Genomic DNA, 22500 nt, shown 5'->3' with positions numbered 1-22500 from the left:
GCCAAAAAGATCTCTTAATCAACCAAAACAACGGAGGGAAAAAGACATTGAAAAAAGTGCCTAAAACTTAGTTTGGGCCAAAATTTATTTGTGCCCAAACTAATGCCTAATTTGATGTGCGGGCCGGACCAGAACCTAGGAGGGCCTGGGGCCAATCGTCTCTGATTGTAAACGTCTCTGATTGTAACCGTCTCTGATTGTAAACGTCTCTGATTGTAAACGTCTCTGATTGTAAACGTCTGATTGTAAACCGTCTCTGATTGTTAACGTCTCTGATTGTAAACGTCTCTGATTGTAAACGTCTCTGATTGCAAACGTCTCTGATTGTAACCGTCTCTGATTGCAAACGTCTCTGATTGTAATCGTCTCTGATTGTAACCGTCTCTGATTGTAAACCGTCTCTGATTGTAAACGTCTCTGATTGTAAACCGTCTCTGATTGTAAACCGTCTCTGATTGTTAACGTCTCTGATTGTGAACATCTCTGATTGTAAAACGTCTCTGATTGTAAACGTCTCTGATTGTAAACGTCTCTGATTGTAATCGTCTCTGATTGTAATCGTCTCTGATTGTAATCGTCTCTGATTGTAAACGTCTCTGATTGTAAACGTCTCTGATTGTTAACATCTCTGATTGTAAACGTCTCTGATTGTAAACGTCTCTGATTGTAAATGTCTCTGATTGTAAATGTCTCTGATTGTAAACGTCTCTGATTGTAAATGTCTCTGATTGTAAATGTCTCTGATTGTAAACCGTCTCTGATTGTAAATGTCTCTGATTGTAAACCGTCTCTGATTGTAAACCGTCTCTGATTGTAAACCGTCTCTGATTGTAAACCGTCTCTGATTGTAAACGTCTCTGATTGTAAATGTCTCTGATTGTAAATGTCTCTGATTGTAAACCGTCTCTGATTGTAAATGTCTCTGATTGTAAACCGTCTCTGATTGTAAACCGTCTCTGATTGTAAACCGTCTCTGATTGTAAACCGTCTCTGATTGTAAATGTCTCTGATTGTAAACCGTCTCTGATTGTAAACCGTCTCTGATTGTAAACCGTCTCTGATTGTAAACTGTCTCTGATTGTAAATGTGTCTGATTGTAAACCGTCTCTGATTGTAAACGTCTCTGATTGTAAACCGTCTCTGATTGTAAACGTCTCTGATTGTAAACCGTCTCTGATTGTAAACCGTCTCTGATTGTAAACTGTCTCTGATTGTAAATGTGTCTGATTGTAAATGTCTCTGATTGTAAATGTCTCTGATTGTAAACCGTCTCTGATTGTAAACTGTCTCTGATTGTAAATGTGTCTGATTGTAAATGTGTCTGATTGTAAATGTCTCTGATTGTAAACTGTCTCTGATTGTAAACCATCTCTCTGCAGGGACGACGAGCAGCGGTGTGAAGTACCGAGGAACCGTCCACGTGGCCAACCTGTCAGACGAGAACGAGGCGGACGACCTCGATGTGAGAAACCACTTCCTGTTCCTGTTTATAAACGTCACTCTGTTTATGATGTCATCTGAGGATGAATGGATGAATGGATGAGTAGTTCTGGATGAGTGGATGAATGAATGAGTATTTATACCTGTGTGTACTGGTCCAGATCTCGGTGTCTCTGTGTGTACTGGTCCAGATCTCGGTGTCTCTGTGTGTACTGGTCCAGATCTCGGTGTCTCTGTGTGTGTACTGGTCCAGATCTCAGTGTCTCTGTGTGTACTGGTCCAGATCTTGGTGTCTCTGTGTGTACTGGTCCAGATCTTGGTGTCTCTGTGTGTACTGGTCCAGATCTCGGTGTCTCTGTGTGTGTACCGGTCCAGATCTCGGTGTCTCTGTGTGTACTGGTCTAGATCTTGGTGTCTCTGTGTGTAATGGTCCAGATCTCGGTGTCTCTGTGTGTACTGGTCCAGATCTTGGTGTCTCTGTGTGTACTGGTCCAGATCTCGGTGTCTCTGTGTGTACTGGTCCAGATCTCGGTGTCTCTGTGTGTGTACTGGTCCAGATCTTGGTGTCTCTGTATGTACTGGTCTAGATCTCTGTGTCTCTGTGTGTACTGGTCTAGATCTCGGTGTCTCTGTGTGTACTGGTCTAGATCTCTGTGTCTCTGTGTGTACTGGTCTAGATCTCGGTGTCTCTGTATGTACTGGTCTAGATCTCTGTGTCTCTGTGTGTACTGGTCTAGATCTCGGTGTCTCTGTGTGTGTACTTGTCCAGATCTCGGTGTCTCTGTGTGTACTGGTCCAGATCTCTGTGTCTCTGTGTGTACTGGTCTAGATCTCGGTGTCTCTGTGTGTGTACTTGTCCAGATCTCGGTGTCTCTGTGTGTACTGGTCCAGATCTCTGTGTCTCTGTGTGTACTGGTCTAGATCTCGGTGTCTCTGTGTGTGTACTTGTCCAGATCTCGGTGTCTCTGTGTGTACTGGTCCAGATCTCTGTGTCTCTGTGTGTACTGGTCCAGATCTCTGTGTCTCTGTGTGTACTGGTCTAGATCTCGGTGTCTCTGTGTAAGGACCAGCCCGATACGCCGCTGCTCGGCCTGATGAGGACGCGCGGCGTCCAGGAGGTCCGCCGGGTTCTGGCCCAGTACGTCCAGCAGCTCAAATCAGGTCTGTTACCCAGAATGCAGCGGGCAGGACTAGCCAATCAATGAAGATCCCTAGTAACCAAAGTGACATGTGACCTCGCAGAGTTCAGCCAGGGGATGATCCTTCCCTCCAACCAACAGCAGAAGACACCGCAGCCTCCGACACAGAAGAAGAAGCCACTCCAGACCAGTCAGTCTCAGGTAGACCCATAAACTACACCTGTATGTCTTCTCCATACCAGTCAGCCTCAGGTAGACCCATAAACTACACCTGTATGTCTTCTCCAGACCAGTCAGCTTCAGGTAGACCCACAAACTACACCTGTATGTCTTCTCCAGACCAGTCAGCCTCAGGTAGACCCACAAACTACACCTGTATGTCTTCTCCAGACCAGTCAGCCTCAGGTAGACCCACAAACTATACCTGTATGTCTTCTCCAGACCAGTCAGCCTCAGGTAGACCCACAACCTACACCTGTATGTCTTCTCCAGACCAGTCAGCCTCAGGTAGACCCATAAACTACACCTGTATGTCTTCTCCAGACCAGTCAGCCTCAGGTAGACCCACAACCTACACCTGTATGTCTTCTCCAGACCAGTCAGCCTCAGGTAGACCCATAAACTACACCTGTATGTCTTCTCCAGACCAGTCAGCCTCAGGTAGACCCACAACCTACACCTGTATGTCTTCTCCAGACCAGTCAGCCTCAGGTAGACCAGCAAACTACACCAGTATGTCTTCTCCAGACCAGTCAGCCTCAGGTAGACCAGCAAACGACACCAGTATGTCTTCTCCAGACCAGTCAGCCTCAGGTAGACCCAAACTACACCTGTATGTCTCCTCCAGACCAGTCAGCCTCAGGTAGACCCACAAACTACACATGTATGTCTCCTCCAGACCAGTCAGCCTCAGGTAGACCAGCAAACTACACCTGTATGTCTTCTCCAGACCAGTCAGCCTCAGGTAGACCCACAACCTACACCTGTATGTCTTCTCCAGACCAGTCAGCCTCAGGTAGACTAGCAAACTACACCTGTATGTCTTCTCCAGACCAGTCAGCCTCAGGTAGACCAGCAAACTACGCCTGTATGTCTCCTCCAGACCAGTCAGCCTCAGGTAGACCAGCAAACTACACCTGTATGTCTCCTCCAGACCAGTCAGCCTCAGGTAGACCAGCAAACTACACCTGTATGTCTCCTCCAGACCAGTCAGCCTCAGGTAGACCAGCAAACTACACCTGTATGTCTTCTCCAGACCAGTCAGCCTCAGGTAGACCAGCAAACTACACCTGTATGTCTCCTCCAGACCAGTCAGTCTCTGGACAAACAGGGAATGGTGTCTATAACGTGGTTGTTGAGGTTATAAAGCATTATAACATGAGACCAGGTGAGTCTGTGACCTCTGACCTCCTACAGATTAGCCCCGCCCCCAGGGCCTCCTCTGGCCCCGCCCCCAGGTGCTCCTCTGGCCCCGCCCCTAGGGCCTCCTCTGGCCCCGCCCCCAGCCCTGCTACCTGCAGCTTTAATCTGAAGGAAACCTTCCAGACGTCTGCTGCCGAGCTGTACACCACATTCATCAGCCAGGAGGTAGATAGTACTGCAGTACTACTAGTACTTGTAATGTACATTGTACTGTAGTACTACTGTAGTACAACTGTAGTATTACTACGGTACTACGGTACTACTACGGTACTACAGTACAATGTAGACTTGCTGTATTTCTGACATTTTTAACATACATGCGTGTCAAAAATGTCAGAAGTAAACATTGTACATGTGTCTGTGTGTGTCTGTGTGTGTGTCTGTGTGTGTCTGTGTGTGTGTGCTCTGTGTGTGTGTGTGTGTGTGTGTCTGTGTGTGTGTGTGTGTGTGTGTGTGTGTGTGTCTGTGTGTGTGTGTCTGTGTGTGTGTGTGTCTCTGTGTGTGTGTCTGTGTGTGTGTGTGTCTGTGTCTGTGTCTGTGTGTCTCTGTGTGTGTGTGTGTGTCTGTGTCTGTGTGTCTCTGTGGTGTGTGTGTGTGTGTGTGTGTGTCTCTGTGTGTGTCTGTGTGTGTGTGTGTGTGTGTGTGTGTGTCTCTGTGTATGTGTCTGTGTGTGTGTGTCTGTGTGTGTGTGTGGCTCTGTGTGTGTCTGTGTGTGTGTGTGTGTGTCTGTGTGTGTGGCCTGTGTGTGTGGCTGTGTGTGTGTGTCTGTGTGTGTGTCTCTGTGTGTGTCTCTGTGTGTGTGTCTCTGTGTGTGTGTGTGTGCTCTGTGTGTGTGTGTGTCTCTGTGTGTGTGTCTCTGTGTGTGTGTGTGTCTGTGTGTGTGTCTCTGTGTGTGTGTGTCTGTGTGTGTGTGTGTGTGTCTCTGTGTGTGTGTCTGTGTGTGTGTGTGTGTGTGTGTGTGTGTGTGTGTGTGTGTCTCTCTGTGTGTGTGTGTGTCTGTGTGTGTGTCTCTCTTTGTGTGTGTGTGTCTGTGTGTGTGTCTCTGTGTGTGTGTGTGTGTCTGTGTGTGTGTGTGCTGTGTGTGTGTCTGTGTCTGTGTGTGTGTGTGTGTGTGTGTGTGTGTGTCTCTGTGTGTGTGTGTGTGTCTGTGTGTGTGTGTGTGTAGTTTGTGCAGGTGTTTACCCGCTCGGCGGCGGTGGTGGACGGGCGGCGAGGCGGCCGGTTCCAGATGATGGACGGCAGCGTCAGCGGCGAGTTCACCCAGCTGGTCCCTGAACGCAGCATCCAGATGAGGTGGCGCTTCAGGACGTGGCCCAGCGGTACAATGATGTCACGATGATGTCATAATGATGTCATGATGATGTCAAGATGATGTCATGATGATGTCATGATGATGTCATGATGATGTCATGATGATGTCACAATGAGCCTCTTTTATCGTTTATTTCAGAATGCTTAATATGTTTGTTATTGTATGTATGCACTCACCAAGGCAATGGTCTCTGCTGCTGCGTTCAGGGACAGTCTGACTCCTGAGTGTGTGTGTGTTGTGTCTCTGCTGCTGCGTTCAGGGACAGTCTGACTCCTGAGTGTGTGTGTGTGTGTGTTGTGTCTCTGCTGCTGCGTTCAGGGACCGTCTGACCCCTGAGCGCTGTGTGTTGTGTCTCTGCTGCTGCGTTCAGGGACTGTCTGACTCCTGAGCGCTGTGTGTTGTGTCTCTGCTGCTGCGTTCAGGCACCGGCCTGACCCCTGAGCTGTGTGTTGTGTCTCTGCTGCTGGTTCAGGACCGTCTGACCCCTGAGCGCTGTATGTTGTGTCTCTGCTGCTGCGTTCAGGGACTGTCTGACTCCTGAGCGCTGTGTGTTGTGTCTCTGCTGCTGCGTTCAGGGACAGTCTGACCCCTGAGCGCTGTGTGTTGTGTCTCTGCTGCTGCGTTCAGGGACAGTCTGACCCCTGAGCGCTGTGTGTTGTGTCTCCATCAGACTGCTATGCTGCGGTGAGTCTGGAGCTGCAGCAGCGCGGAGACGAGACGGAGCTCAGCATGGCGTGCAGCGGCGTGCCGGCGGCCGAGGAGGACGCCACCAGAGAGGGCTGGCGCCGCTTCTACTTCCAGGCCATCAGGCAGACGTTCGGATACTGACCCGGTCCGACCCGGTCCGACCCGGTCCAACCCGGCCCGGTCCAACCCGGTCCAACCTGGTCCGACGCGCCAACAGAGAACTGATGTTTGTGGCGCTTTTTTTGTTGTTGACATTTTTGTAACTTTTCATTTTATGTTAGTTAGCGACAATAACCTTGAAAAAAGGGACAAAAAAATCTAAAAATGTGACAAAAATGTCAGAAAAAGTGACGAAAACTTTGCAGAAATCACAAATGATTGTCAAACAGAACCAGAACCAGAACCAGAACCATTAGAACCAGAACAGAACCAATTATTTAGTTAGTTAATTAGTTAGTAAGTTAGTAAGTTAGTAAGTTAGTTAGTTAGTAAATTAGTTAGTTAGTTAGTTAGTTAGTTAGTTAGTTAGTTAGTTAGTTAGCTAGTTAGTGCAGTTAGCGAAGGTTAACCTTAAAAAAGGGACAACAAATCTGAAAATGTGACACAAAAACTTTGAAAAATGTGACAAAAATTTCGGGAAAAAGCAACAAAAACAAATTTGCAGAAATCATGAATGACTGTCAAACAGAACCAGAACCAGAACCAGAGACGGGAGAATCCCCTGGACCCGGTCTCGGTCTGAGAAGTTCCTTAAAGCTGCATTCTCTCTCTCTTTTAAGATGATTTTAGCGGGTCATCTTTAGGCCTTTAGTAGAGAGACTGCTGAAGACATGAAAGGAGAGAGAGGGGGCATGCAGAAAAGGAGTCGAACCCACGCCCCTCTGGGTCGAGGAGTAGGCCTCTATAGATGGGCGCGCCCTCTACCAACTGAGCTACCCGGCCCAAACAGAAGTCTGTTTCTCTTAGAAAATGAGCCGAATTCTCTCTCTTGATTTATTACCTCAGTGAACATCACATAATGAGGTCATGGTGAACATTACATAATGAGGTCATGGTGAACATCACATAATGAGGTCATGGTGAACATTACATAATGAGGTCATGGTGAACATTACATAATGAGGTCATGGTGAACATCACATAATGAGGTCATGGTGAACATTACATAATGAGGTCATGGTGAACATTACATAATGAGGTCATGATCTCAGTCTGTTGTTTGAAGTCTTCTTCAACAAAGCGTGATGATCATTTAGTAACAGATGGTCCCGTTTATTTTAGGAGTAGAGGAGAAAGCAGGCGGTGATTTAGGACCAATCAGGAACAGAGGCTTAGCGATGCTAACCGTGCGTAACAACACTGGGGACAGTAGACACACCTCACCTTGTTTTGGGCTGATGTCATCTTAACCTTTGACCCTGTCGCTGCCTGTTTCCATCCAATCATCTGAGGTTCTGAAACCGTTCGGTGAATAAAGGTGAAAGTGTGTTTCCATCCGACTGCTTTAGAGCCAATAAAAACTCGCGTGATGACATCACAAGCTGTTCTGCTGTCTGATTGGTGGATGGAATAGATCTGAGACATTTTAATCACCCTGAGGCCATTTTACAATTCCTTGTCCGTCTGGTTTTATTTTCTAAAAAAGCTTGTAAAACATCAACCCTGTTGTCTACAGTCAATCAATGTACATCATTGTTTTCATGACAAACTGGGCTATTAGAATATCTGTGCTGTAGTGAGGTCACTTGAATGTAAAACAAGGTTGTATGACCTTAAAGATAAATAAATAAATAAAATGGAACATGAATCTCACAGATATTTATTGATATCACACACAGAGCAATAAAAGCTAAGCCAATCTCCTGTCTAAATCAGTTCCTATATGTCTTAGGAGTCACACTGTGAAGAAATAAACATTATAACTCATACAGTTGACAAAATATATACATTACTTCAAAATAAGTCCAGACGCTTTTGCCAAAAATCTAAATAATAATGTCATATTTATTGATATCACACAGCAATGCTACACAAGCATTTGTGTTGTCTAAAACAGTTCTCCTATATATTTGGAGTCATGCAGTGCAGAAATAACCATAATGAACGTTATAACTCATATAAATGACAAACTATTTACATTTCTTCAAAAAAGGCCCAAAAGTATCCCAAATATCTAAACAGTGACATCATTCTTCTGTGTAGAACGGTCATAGACCGGAGTTATCTCTCTTTTCACTTTACTCTTTGTTCTCGCCCGATTCCCTGGAGTGGACTCTCTTTCCACTACATAGTCTTTATGTGATGCACCTGCCTTCCCATTGGTTGAAAAATGTCAACACTCTCTGCGTAAAGCATCATGGGAGATTTATGCTAGACGGTAGCACAGAGCTAGCGGCAGAAATGACCGAAAACGTGATAAATTATGGACGTCGAATGGATAAATCTTGGATGTAAGAGTTTGGATTTATTGCTGAACAACTCCGAAAAGATGCGCAGTTCCAAGCTGGATAGAAAACCTCCTGGAAAGGCTACGGAGTGGCGAAGTGATGGCTAACTCCTTAGCTTTTAGAAGTCAGATTACTAGCTTACGTTTAACTGTTATCAGATTATCTAACTATGAATCAGAGGTGCCGTTTTAGGGGTTGTGGACGATCCTCTAGGGCTCTTAAGGTTTAAGGTATTTCTATTCATATTGTACAAACACTGGATCGCACAACTTTCAAGCTAACACCCTGCTACATCCTGTGTCTGTGTGTGTGTCTGTGTGTGCGTTAGTTGTTGTGTGTGTGTGTGTGTGTTGTTTTGTGTGTGTGTCTGTGTGTGTCTGTGTCTGTGGTGTGTGTCTGTGTGTGTGTTTGTCTGTGTGTGTATCTGATTGTGTCTGTCTGTGTGTGAAAAGAAGGAATTTTAAAGAGCAAAGTTAAATTTAAAATAAAAAAACTAAATTTAAAGTATTTTTTTAAATTTCTCCTTTTTATTGTTATTCCATTTTTTCAAATTATCATTTTAACTTTTGCTTTTGACTTTTTAATCATAATATTTATAATTCGATATATTTGCATATTCTCTTTTTGCTGCTAATTTTAATTATGAATTAACTTTCCTCCATAGAAGACAAAGTGAAGAATTTTTTTTTCACTTTTTCGCAAATTTAGTTTTTTTAACAACTTTTTGTCACTTTTTCAGCCTTAAAAAAACGAGAAAATTGTCGATTGTTTTTCCTGCATTTTTGTAGCTTTTTCCACATTAATTTTGTCACAGTTCTGATTTAGAAAGTTTTCAAAAAATGGGTCAAATTTGGCCTGAGGACAACAGGAGGGTTAAGTCAGCGTAATAATTACCAACTGCCTGAGTTCACTTGGTTCTGGCTGATAACATCAATTTAAGACCTAACAGACTGTATTCAACTGAAAGGATTTAAAACTACTTAAGTTTATAACTTTAAAAAACATTATTTCAGGACTGTGGCTCCAATAAATGTTTGATGATAATAATAATAAAATAATAATGAATGTAAACTATTTGCTTTCTACTTATGAATAAAAGAAGACATGACATCATCTTAATGTTCAGCTTATTTATTTATTGTCACCGTACAGAATAAACTGGAGACACATCGAACTTTTCCTCCACGTAACAGCCGACTGCGCGCTTTAAACCATCACAGACATGAACAAGATTTACAGACATCAGCTGGTTTTATTTCCAGTTTCAGGAACATAAGACCTGCTGTGAGATGAAATGCTTAATGAGAGAAAGATGAAGAAATGAGAAGAAGAGGAGCGATAGTCTGCTGTAAGCTGGTCCTGGAGAACTACTGACACACGGATCTTCATGCTGATGCTCTTCAGGGAGTAGTTACTACCTTTCCATTGGTGCACCCCACTCCAACATAATTGAGAGTGTTGTCAGCCCCTAACGATAAACACCATTTGATTTGTATAGTAACAGGCGTTGTTCGAGAGCCCCGCAGGTATAATCTGGCACAGTTCTTAGTAGCATGTAGAGTCCGGGTTCTGGTCTTGTCAAAGGTGGTGAACTTCTTTTCCGTTGTGATTAGTCATTGGGTCTCCTACAAAAAACACACAAATGTATAATCAACAATGATATATATCTATATAAATATTTTTGGGGAGTGTATTTCCTCCAGTAAATACCACAGTCTACTTCTCTACCTACATTAGAGTATAACTAAATAATACAACTATTGTTTAATGGCGCATTATATGGTGTATATATATTCATATATATACACAAAAACACACAAAAAAAAAAAAAAAAAAAAACAGACAACACACACAGACACACAAACAACACAAAAAACACACACACACACACACACACACACACACACACAACGACACACACACACAGACACACACACACGAACACACACACACACACACAGGCCACACACACACACACACACACACACAGATTACACCCAAGCGAGACATCATCCATGAGACTTTGAAGTGTGAAGTCTTTCTAATTACATATTTTCACAGTCTGATACATTACATTATATTACATGTCATTTAGCTGAGCCTTGTATCCAAAGAGACTTACCATTGCTATATATGTGAGATCGTCTCAGCGAACTAGGGGTTAAGTGCCTTGCTCAGGGACACATTGGTTGATGTATCAGTTGGAATCAAACCCAGGTCTCCAACACCAAAGGCATGTGACATATCTACTGCACCATCATCACGCCAACTTCAACAGTTTAACAATAAACGAGATGTTATCCGGTTGAAGAACTATCTTTAAACTGATGAACATCAGATGTGTAATCCATGGCTCAATTCAAACGGGAATTTGATTGATATAGCTCCAAGAGAACAAGTAATTTGTTCAATTATAAAGATAATCTCATAATTTAGCATTTTTATTGCAAGCAATCATTTTATTTGGGGTTAGGGGTTGGGTTAGGGGTTAGTTTGTTTAGACGATGGGAGCGGAGTAGTTGAAGAGCCTCGCAGCTTCAATGAGTTTTTGTTGATAAAGACTATAATGACTTCAGCAGAACTGCTGATGGACTTGTAGCTGCGCTAACGTTATGGAAATTACATTTACGATAGTAATGCGGAGACTTGCTGCTGGTGTAGGAATCCTTTCTGGATGGAAGTTACTTTACCTCATCAAGACATGGATTATTAAGTTTTAATTTGCTTTACTGAAAGGAAAATCGTGTAAAGGCATGAGGTAAGCTGACAACAATAGATAGTTAATAGAATAGAATAGTTAATATATGATGACTGACAGCAGGATTCAGCATGGCTAATGTTTGGGGAGCCAACGTCAGCTGGTGAAAATGTACCGTTAAGTGCGGCTGGTCTGTTAGGCTCCGTGTTGCTGGATGTAGCTACTGTGTGATTTGTGTATAACGTTACTCTCTATGTGTAGCGTAAGTATATTTTAACGATACCGTTAGCTTGCTGGATTTGTCTTGAGATATTATGAAATGAGATTTAGGAGTAAAGAAGAGTACTTGTCCGGTAACGCAATTTAACTGAAAACTTAACACAGATTGAGTGAAATCAGCCTCATAGCAGTCAATGTAGGGGAATATTAACAACGTGTTAGAAAAAACTGTTATAACGTTAACGTTACTAAATGTCTTATTTGAGGTCAAAAACCAATCAACTAAAACGATGTTTGCTGTTCATAAATGCTGTTAAGAGCTAGCTATCAATCACCAATAACTGACATCTCAGCCGGTCTGTTAACAGTTGCTAGCTAAACGTAACTAGCTAACTAGCTAGTTCACCAAATTTTCTGTATTTATAGTTAAAAAAAGAAGAGATAAATTACTCTATTACTCCTACTGCAGTGTGGGAAGTGATGGCAGCCTCCTGGTCTCTTCGGTCCTTCCGGTAAAGCAGTTAGGTGCTGCACAGCTGATAACCATACTTGCTGCCATAGGTGACAATAGCAAACAGTACCTAAGTAAGATGGCGGACAGTTATGCCATTAGTTATGACGTCATTTCATATCTATTGTTCTATATCTATGGTCACCAGGGCATAGAGAACCCTGTTCTGCCTGTCTGTCTCAGAGGAAGTTTCCCCTCTCCATTATAATATATCGTGGAGGTTTGAAAAGTGTAACTGCACTGCGCCAGCTTTATCGGCATTGATATGACTCCCTTGACTTGAAAAAAGTCATATTTTCAATGAACCAATGAAAACAATGTCACACTCCACAACATTAATGGCGAAATTTCTCGTCCTTAATGTGGTAGCCTCACCTGCTCCTCCATTAATGAATCCAGAAACAGACAGTTTGTATCCGAAGGACTCAGCGTGGAGAAGGAGGAGTACAACGAAACGCTGTGTTTCCTCCAAAGTCCTCCATATCGTCCAGCAGCTCGTACCTTTTCCTCAGAGTCAGGTTGTAGTAGAGACTCCAGACCTGAAAACAATCAAACATTTAGAAACAGTTTCATGAAGACATGACTGTTAGTTTAGATTAATGTCTCACCGAGTCAGTACTCTCCAGCAGCGATACCAAAGCCGGTCTTGTATTGATCCCAGCCCCGTATAGAAGTTCACCGTGCGTCCATCCTCCTCCGGAACACCTGGGGAGGTGATGGGATGAGGGGGTTAACTAGATAAACACATGAGATATCTGACAGCTCATGTTTCCAGACAACAAGGATTTTACTGGAATGTGATTTATTGTGAAGGAACTACAGGAAGTGTTCAGTTAAAATAATACCGCCCATCCACCGTCCTCCTTTGTGAGACCATGTCACAGTACACCTAACACAAACACACACACACACACACACACACACACACACACACACACACACACACACACACACACACACACACACACACACACACACACACACACACACACACACACACACAGACACACACACACACACACAGAAACACACAGACACACACACACACACACACACACACAGAAACACACACACACACACACACACACACACAGACACACACAGACACACACACACACACACACACACACACAAATCACACCCACCCACCAACACACACACACACACAGAACACAGATAAACACACACAAACAGACACACACACACACACACACACACACACACACAGGTATGACTTAATTGTGTTCCCTTAAAGGGAAACTTCACCGATTAGCATTAAGCTTTGTATCAGTAGAAACCTGGTAGTATTTTTGAATGACCATGCTTCCCTCCCCCTCATCTCCCCTGAGAGGGGAGATCTCTGTATTGTGGGTCTGGAAAAGGCCCTCAGATGACGCCAAACGATTTTTGCGTCATCTGAGCTTTTTCCCAGAGGCAAAGACTACAGCCTGTATTAGGGCCCACTTCCGCAGCCCAAAGGGGTTTTGGACTGCCTCTTTCCGGAGATTGCGGAGGAAAAACGAGTGTCAGCCATCTTGAATCCTCCGCAGCTTCTCAGCAGGAGCAGAAACTGTTCATCCCAACCGAAATTTTAGAACAACAAATATGTGCATTCAGACTACCACACACGTGTACCACGGATACATTGGAACACATCGGAGAATATGCAGGACACTTTATTACAGACGCAATACTCCACACACTTGCGGGCGAACGCCTGCCGGGAGACCAGCGGTGGTGCTTCGATTCCTGCGACCGGTAAAGTGACCTCATCAGGGGGCGTTGAACGAGTGTGCCGGTTGGAATAACGCTGGCCAGCCATCTCATTCACCAATCCTGCTTGCAAGTATCCGGTCATTAAACAAACTGGACTACATCCAACTTCAACGAACCGAGAGTTCACGTGAGTTGCTGTGCTGTGTTTTGTTGTTGTGGAAATATTGCTGTGGACAGTCCAGCCTGCTGCTCTGTCACCGGGTAAGACTACTAGTGGAGGTGGGCGTGTTACCCCGACTGCCTGTTGCAGAAATGGGGTGATTTGTATCCAACTAACTGCTAACTGCTGGTGGAGTTTGTGACTGTAAAATGCCGACAATTCTAGCTACATCCCATGCAAATGTACGGCTGTGTTTATACTCGATGTTTTATAACACCACAGCGCAGCAAAAATGCTAGTAGCTATGTGTTAGCCTTCTTTATTACATGGCTTGGTTGAATTCTAATGTAGAATGCGGTCTGTTATTTCTTGATAACAGACCGTTACTAAGGATAACACACTGTTGCCATGCATAGCAGAGCGTTGCCATGGACACAGTTCTGTTCACTCTGAGGCTATCAATCAATCCGCTGAAAGAAGTCCGGATAATGTATCAGCTGTGGCCAAAAAGCATGTTTTAAATGTGTAACACCACCTTGAGCCACGGTGAAACGTTTTTTCGTGTATATGGTTGAAATGACAATAAAACACACTTGTTGATGTTGGTCGTCTCACTGTCTGTCTGTAAAGGGTGGCGTGGCTTGGGAAGTGGCCTCTACAGCAGCAAAGCAAGTGCATTCTGGGATTTGGTGTCTTTCATCCATATGAGCCAAAACCACATTTTTTCTGGCTTATCTTGGCCGAAGGTACCAATTTCAATTTTCTTTCACATTTCTACTACATAAGTAGCGGTGAAATTTCCCTTTAACTAAAAATGTATCCAAATGTACTTAAATCAGTTCTACTACTTCACCTGCTCAAACCAGATTACCACATAGGAGACAACATAGTCTATATGTATTTATTCAGCAGTAGCTATTGGAACTGTTCAGCACCAATGCTGTCGCTGTCCGCGCTATCTCTGGTGCTGAAATATTTTAACTTGACTGGAAAGCTGTTTTCATTGTTCTTTAATACATATTTGTCTGACAATGTGGCTTTTCTTTGTAATTTATTGGACATAGGCTAACTGAGCCTCAACAAGTGACACATTACAACATGGATTTATAGCTATTTTAGAAGTTTTAAACACGTCACCTGCTAGGGGGGCCTGTGATGAAGCTCTGTCCCCACTGTGCTGAGAGACTGGGCCTGCACCTGTTGTTACTCCTGTTCAGTTCAGTTCAAGTACTTTAAAACAAACTTTTTGGGGGTCATTTCTTAGTGTAAACATTAACCTGGTGCATTACAAAAAATAGGTGAGGGTTGCTTCTTGCTTTCACAAATTATAGCAGAAGTTCTTTGAGAATCTCTTTTATATCAAAGATAAACTGGTATTGTGACCGACATTTCCCTAACCTGACTGATATCAAATCAGAAATGTAATTGAATCAGGACCTTGTGAATCAAAATTCGAAGAAAATCTTATTGTGAAATCATAAGCGATATTAAGCCCTGATCTGAAGGTCAACCTGCGTCCCCAGAAAGGATGAAGTGTACCTGGACAGCAGACGTGGCTCCGATGGGATAGATGGTGTACACTCCACTGGAGTTGGCTGTTGTCATTGTGGTAAATGTCACCGCAGTCTACCGGCAGAATGAGCGGCAGGCAGCTGGTCAACAGTGGAGCCAACAGGGACGGAGACGACTGAAACCAGCTGGAACAGAAGATGTTTTCATTTAGTTCATTCAGTTGGTATCACTCTCATGCACAGCTAGAATACTCTGCAAAGCAAGCTGAAGACTTGTGCATACTCCTGTCCAAAACAGCGGGCCACAAATGATTAAAATTAGTTTGCCAAACTATCAGATATATAAAGTTGTAAACTTACCTTCATGGTCAGATTTCAGGAGAAGTGATCTGATGAAGAACCTGATGTCAGTGTGTCTCAACGCTCTGAAGTCTCTGATGTCTCTCTCGCACTTATATATACTGTTAAGATTAGTAAGTTACTGAGCAGCTGCTGTTTCACACCGATAACACTATACATGGGTGGAAGCATGTCCTTGAGTGTGTGTCTGCCAGCCATTGGCTTACACATATGTCAGCACCCAAATCTGACACGCCAGCACTTTTTTGGGGACTCTCCTCCATTAATGGACCAAAGAGACAACTTTGTACTTTTGAGTAAAGCAGAGGGTCTTCAACATTTTTTAAACCAAGAACCCTTAACTGAAACAGAGACCGAGCAGGGACCCCTAATACACATATATTGTATACAAGGAAGATGCATATTACAGTTTTTACAATTGCTTACACACTAAAATTAAAACTTTCCCACAATAGCAAAACATTACACTCCAAGGAGAAAAACACTGGCCTAGATCTGCACAACTGTAAGCACACTGTCAGCTTCACACTTTTTCAAAACATCACACACAGTGATTTGCAAAACACTAAACACACTTTTATGCATTTGACACAGAAATTTATCATGATGTCATTTCCTTGCAATTTCAAAGCAAAGCCTTTCAAATGAACACACCCATGAACCAATTGGTTAAACACAGCCACCAGGTGCAACACATGATTGGTTAATTGTAGACACACCAATCAGGTTTAAGCACTATATAAAATACAGCAGGTAAGTTCACCTGCACTCAACCAAAATGGAAGGAGTCAGAAGAAGAAGACTGAGGGTGAGAGGGGAATCCAACAAAGGAGGAGAAGAAGGTAGAGGAAGAGGAAGAGGCCCAGCCAGAGGTAGAGGAAGAGGAAGAGGCCCAGCCAGAGGTAGTGGCCGAGGTGGTAGGAAGAGGGAGGAGAGAGGAAAACCTCAAGCCGGAGAATATGCTGCCAAAGAAGAAGAGGACCAAATGTATCAAATGAAAGTCGCAGCAACACTAATGGACCATGTTGTGAAACACGGACTGACGCTGAGCGAGGATGGACTAAGAGTTCAGCCACATCTTAGTAGATATACAGTGACATCTGTCATGAGGACATTTCAACAAGGAAACAGGTAAAAGAAAATCTGTCTACAGTTACAGTAATCAGCTGCTCATTGGATGCACCATATCAGCACTGTTGATCCCCTCCCTGTGACATTTGAGGATTGAGGGTCAAACGAAAAGGAGGAAGGGGGCCCATATTCACCCGAGGGTTTACAATCTCCAGCCCCCGGCTCAGGTACCCCTCATTGAGGACCCAGGCTCAGGTATTCAATTCAATTACATTTTATTTATAGTATCAAATCATAACAGAGTTATCTCGAGACACTTTACAGATAGAGTAGGTCTAGACCACACTCTATAAATTCCAAAACCCCAACAATTACAGTAATTCCCTCAAGAGCAAGCATTAGCAGTGGCTGTCTGCGACAGTGGCGGGAGAAACTCCCCTTTTTAGGAAGGAAACCCCGGCGGAACCGCAGACTCTTGGTAGGCGGTGTCTGACGGGCCGGTTGGGGGGGATGAACAGTGGCAAATAATAGTCACATTAAAGATAATGGAACAGTAACTCGAAGGTCATCATGGAAGTTCATGTCATGTCGGATGCGGGTCGAGCAGGACACAGCAGGATGCAGCCGGGACTTGCAGAGAATCGCAGAGCATAGCTTCTGCGAAGAAACATAAGGACTCGGGGAGTAAACTCCCACAGAGCTAGATTAGTAACAAGCATTTCTGGGACAGGATGCATACTAAAGGAAACAAGTAGAGAAGAGAAAGCAGCTCAGTGTGTCACAGGAAGGAAGGAGCCTCCCGGCAGTCTAGAATTATAATAGCATAACTAAGAGAGGCAGGTTAGAGAGAGGTGCCTGGTCGGGCTAGAACTCTCCCAACCCGGATCGGGCTGTACTGGCCTGCCTCCCTCTGCTCTCGCTATTATTGATTATATAATAAATAAAACTGATGGCTGAAGAGGGAGCAGGTGGGCCGGGTTAGGTGGATGCTGCAACTCCTCACTCCCTAACTATAAGCTTTATCAAAGAGGAGGGTTTTCAGTTTACTCTTAAATGTGGTGGCGGTGTCTGCCACCCTAACCCAGACCGGGAGCTGGTTCCACAGGACCGGAGCCTGATAGCTGAAGGCCTCCCGCCCCAGTCTACTTTTAGAGACTCTAGGAACCACAAGTAGCTCTGCATTCTGGGAGGCGTAGTGCTCTACTAGGACAATAAGGTACTAAGAGCTCTTCCAGATAGGATGGTGCTTGACCATTTAGAACTTTGTAGGTCAGGAGGAGGATTTTAAATTCGATCCTAGATTTCACAGGAAGCCAGTGCAGAGAAGCCAATACAGGAGAAATATATCTCTTCTCTTAGTTCTCGTCAGAACACGTGCTGCAGCATTCTGGATCAGCTGGAGAGTCTTAAGGGACTTATTTGAGCAACCTGATAGTAAGGAATTACAGTAGTCCAGCCTGGATAGCAACGAATGCATGGACTAGTTTTTCAGCATCGTTTTGAGACAGGATATTCCTAATTTTGGCAATGTTACGAAGATGGAAAAAAGGCTGTTCTTGAGGTTTGTTTTAGAGTGGGCGTTGAAGGATATACCCTGATCAAAAATAACTCCTAGATTTCTGACAGTAGTGCTGGAGGCCAGGGCAATACCATCCTACCAACTTTAGTTTTGTTTGAGTTTAACATCAGGAAATTATAGGTCATCCAGGATTTTATATCTTTAATACACGCTTGAAGTTTAGCTAACTGACCACTTTCGTCTGGCTTAATTGACAGATATAATTGGGTGTCGCATGTATACAGTGAAAGTTAATTGAGTGTTTCCAATATTATATCCTAGAGGAAGCACATATATAAGGAGAATAGAATTGGTCCAAGCACTGAGCCTTGAGGACGCCATGGCTAACTTTTAAGCAGTACTTGGAGGGTTTATAGTTAATGTTAACAAATTGAGATCGCTCAGAGAAATAAGACTTAAACCAACTTAGAGCGATTCCTTTAATGCCAACTAAGTGTTCCAATCTCTGTAACAGGATGGTATGGTCAATAGTGTCAAATGCAGCACTAAGATCTAGTAAAACAAGTATGGAGACAAGTCCTTTGTCTGCAGCTGTTAGAAGGTCGTTAGTAATTTTCACCAGTGCCGTCTCTGTGCTATGATGCTTTCTAAATCCTGATTGAAAATCATCAAATAAACTGTTGCTATGTAGAAAATCACATAACTGATTAGCAACCACCTTCTCCAAGGATCTTGGATAGAAAGGAAGGTTAGATATAGGTCTATAGTTTGCTAAGACCTCAGGATCCAGGGTCGGTTTTTTCAGAAGAGGTTTTATCACAGCTATTTTAAATGATCGGTGGTACATAACCTGTTAATAAGGACATATTGATCATATCTAGTAATGAAGTGGTAACCACGGGTAACGCTTCTTTGAGTAGTCTCGTTGGGATGGGGTCCAAGAGACAGGTAGATGGCTTAGCTGAGGATATCTTTAACATTAATTGTTGGAGGTCTATAGGATAAAAGCAGTCTAAGTATATGTCAGGTCTAGTCGTTCTTTCTAGCTGTCCTGCATTTAAAGATGAACCGTTAGAAGTTGAGGGGCAAAAGGGTGATAGATTTTATCTCTAATTGTTGTAATTTTATCATTGAAGAAGCTCATGAAGTCATCACTACTCAGAGCTAGAGGAATAGATGGCTCAGTAGAGCTATGACTGTCTGTCAGCCTGGCTACAGTGCTGAAAAGAAACCTTGGGTTGTTCTTATTTTTCTTCTATTAGTGAAGAGTAATAGTCTGATCTGGCCTTTCTTAGGGCCTTCCTATAGGTTTTGAGACTTTCTTGCCAATCCAAACGGGATTCTTCCAATTTGGTGGAACGCCATTTACTTCTCGAGATTTGTTTTAATTTTGCGAAGTTTGGGAGATATACCAAGGTGCTAGTTTCCTTTGTTTCATCATCTTCTTTTTTGAGGGGAGCGACAGAGTCTAAAGTCGTCCTTAGGCAGGTCGTAACTACCGTCTACAAATGTATCAATTTGAGAGGGACTGAGGTTAACATAAAGGTCCTCTGTTATGTTAAGGCATGACATAGAGTCAAATGCTGTTGGAATCTCTTCCTTAAATTCTAGCTATAGCACTGTCAGATAGGCATCTGGTGTAGAAGCTATTATCTAATTTAGTAAAGTCAGGTAGTAAGAATTTGAAAGTAATTAAAAAATTATCTGATAATACCGAATTCTGCGGAATATTATTAAATCCTCAATTTCAATATCATATGCCAGCACAAAGGTGGGGTGTGGTTAAAACAGTGCGTAGCTTCGTGCACACTCTGACTGAAACCGATTGAATCCAGTATGTGTTGAAAGCAGTACTAAGGCTGTCATTGTCAACGTCCACATGGATATTAAAATCACCTACAATAAGTACTTTGTCTGATTTAAGGACTAAACATGATAAAAACTCTGGAGAATTCAGATAAAAAATTCAGAATACAGACCTGGAGCCCAGTAAATAACAACGATATAATTGGCTGTAATGTTTTCCATTTTGGATGTTGAAGATTAAGAACAAGACTCTCAAACGGAAGTTATAATGTAATTTAGGTTTAGGAGTAATTAACAGGCTTGAATCAAAGATGGCTGCAACTCCCCACCTCGGCCTGAGCCTCTAGGAAGTTGAGTATTAATATAGTCTGGGAGGTGGGCTTCATTTAGACTAACATATTCTTCATGGCCCAGCCAGGTTTCAGTAAGACAAAATAAATCAATGTTTATATCTGATATCAACTCGTTTACCAGTACTTCTTTAGAAGACAGAGATCTAATATTTAATAGTCCACATCTAATTTTCCTATTTTGTTCTATCGTTGCAGTCGTTTTAATTCTAAATAGGTTGTTAAGTATAAGCGCATCTTTGTTTACCTTTGATTTAACCGATCTGACCGGGGGACAGACACCGGGCTTATTAGACTATGAGTGGGCGACTGCTCCAACGAAAGCACAGAGGCGTAGCACTGCACCTCTGATTACTAATATCAGAAAGGTACCCCTCATTCAGGCCCCAGGCTCAGGTACCCCTCATTCGGCCCCAGGCTCAGGTACCCCTCATTCAGGCCCCAGCTCAGGTACCCATCATTCAGGCCCCAGGCTCAGGTAGCCCCTCATTCAGGCCCCCAGGCTCAGGTACCCCTCATTCAGGCCCCCAGGCTCAGGTACCCCTCATTCAGGCCCCAGGCTCAGGTACCCCTCATTCAGGCCCCAGGCTCAGGTGCCCCTCATTCAGGCCCCAGGCTCAGGTGCCCCTCATTCAAGGCCCCAGGCTCCGGGTACCCCTCATTCAGGCCCCCAGGCTCAGGGTAGCCCCTCATTCAGGCCCCAGGCTCAGGTACCCCTCAATTCAGGCCCCAGGCTCAGGTAGCCCTCCATTCCCAGGCCCCCGGCTCAGGTAGCCCCTCATTCAAGCCCCAGGCTCAGGTACCCCTCATTCAGGCCCCAGGCTTAGGTACGCCTCATTCAGGCCCCCAGGCTCCGGTACCCATCATTCAGGCCCCAGGCTCAGGTAGCCCTCATTCAGGCCCCAGGCTCAGGTAGCCCTCATTCAGGCCCCAGGCTCAGGTACCCCTCATTCAGGCCCCAGGCTTAGGTACCCCTCATTCAGGCTCGAGCTCAGGTGCCCCCTCATTCAGGCCCCCAGGCTCAGGTGACCCCTCATTCAGGCCCCAGGCTCAGGTACCCCTCATTCAGGCCCCAGGCTCAGGTAGCCCTCATTCAGGCCCCAGGCTCAGGTGCCTCATTCAGGCCCCAGGCTCAGGTAGCCCTCATTGGGGCCCCAGGCTCAGGTACCCCTCATTGAGGCCATGGGGACGCCTGTGACCAAGTCGACCCAGCAGCTGGAAGGATGGATTCGACATTCAAGACGGTTGTCTTGCTAGCAGGGCTAGTGCCTGTGATGTTGATGAAATCCTCTGGCCAGATCCAGCTAGGAGAAGAGATAATGTCTAGTATTTTTCTGTGTATTTCTGTGTATTTTTGTGATTGCAACCTGTACTGGATACCGTATTTTATGTGTGTCTGTTGTTTGCTGAGCTAACAGTGTTATGCACACTTACTGTAGTGGCATGAACACTGGGACTTGTTTTGTTGTGATTCTCCATGTCGCATGTTGACTGATGTGGGTATATGGAGAGAAATAAATTATATTTTCCTCAGTCTGCAGCATTGGTCTTGTGTAGTGTTTGGTGAACTTATTGTATATTTGTACTTTCTCTGTGTACTTCATTTATAGTACTCTAATCACTGAGAAGTAGAATTGCTAAAAGTGTTTTGGGTTAGCAACAGCAGTGTGTAACTGGTTCAAACAGGATTAAGTCATATGGAACGTGTGTGTTTCATATGGTAACAAAATATTTTTTATAAATTAGTGTATAGTTTTTGCAAGTGTTTCATTTTGCAAAGGGTCTGATGTGTTCTGCTGATTGTGTGTAGTGTTTTGAAAAGACTGTCCCTGTTTTCAAAATTGTGCTTAAGCAATTGAAAAACTGTAAACTGGGCCCTAGGTGTGTGTGTGTGTCTGTGTGTGTGTATGTCTGTGTGTGTGTGTGTGTGTGTGTGTGTGTGTCTGTGTGTGTGTATGTCTGTGTGTGTGTGTGTGTGTGTCTGTGTGTGTGTGTCTGTGTGTGTGTGTGTGTGTGTGTGTATGTCTGTGTGTGTGTGTGTGTGTGTGTGTGTGTGTGTCTGTGTTTGTGTGTGTGTGTGTCTGTGTGTGTGTGTGTGTGTGTGTGTGTGTCTGTGTGTGTGTGGTGGTTTC

At 44.0% G+C, this 22500-nt stretch overlaps 1 protein-coding gene across 3 annotated transcripts in view; it reads left to right on the top strand.

Moving 5' to 3' along the window:
- The window catches only part of LOC120546658 (activator of 90 kDa heat shock protein ATPase homolog 1-like), a 9656-nt gene extending 3232 nt beyond the window's left edge, over window positions 1–6424 (top strand). For 2 of the 3 annotated variants that reach the window (XM_039781775.1, XM_039781776.1), the window contains 6 exons: window positions 1380–1462; window positions 2484–2601; window positions 2683–2780; window positions 3996–4166; window positions 5167–5294; window positions 5984–6424. In XM_039781775.1, the coding sequence (XP_039637709.1) occupies window positions 1380–1462; window positions 2484–2601; window positions 2683–2780; window positions 3996–4166; window positions 5167–5294; window positions 5984–6263 (878 nt within the window). In that variant the 3' untranslated portion in view covers window positions 6264–6424. Of the gene's footprint in view, window positions 1–1379; window positions 1463–2483; window positions 2602–2682; window positions 2781–3995; window positions 4167–5166; window positions 5321–5983 lie in introns of all 3 variants that reach the window. The other variant, XM_039781777.1, reaches the window with a different exon arrangement.
- The last annotated feature ends 16076 nt before the right edge of the window (window positions 6425–22500 follow it).

The sequence above is a fragment of the Perca fluviatilis genome, chromosome 18, assembly GCF_010015445.1.
Source record: "Perca fluviatilis chromosome 18, GENO_Pfluv_1.0, whole genome shotgun sequence".
In the NCBI taxonomy this organism is placed as follows: Eukaryota; Metazoa; Chordata; class Actinopteri; order Perciformes; family Percidae; genus Perca; species Perca fluviatilis.
Note: the sequence above shows the minus strand (reverse complement) of the source record. Positions and strands in the feature narration are given on the sequence as shown.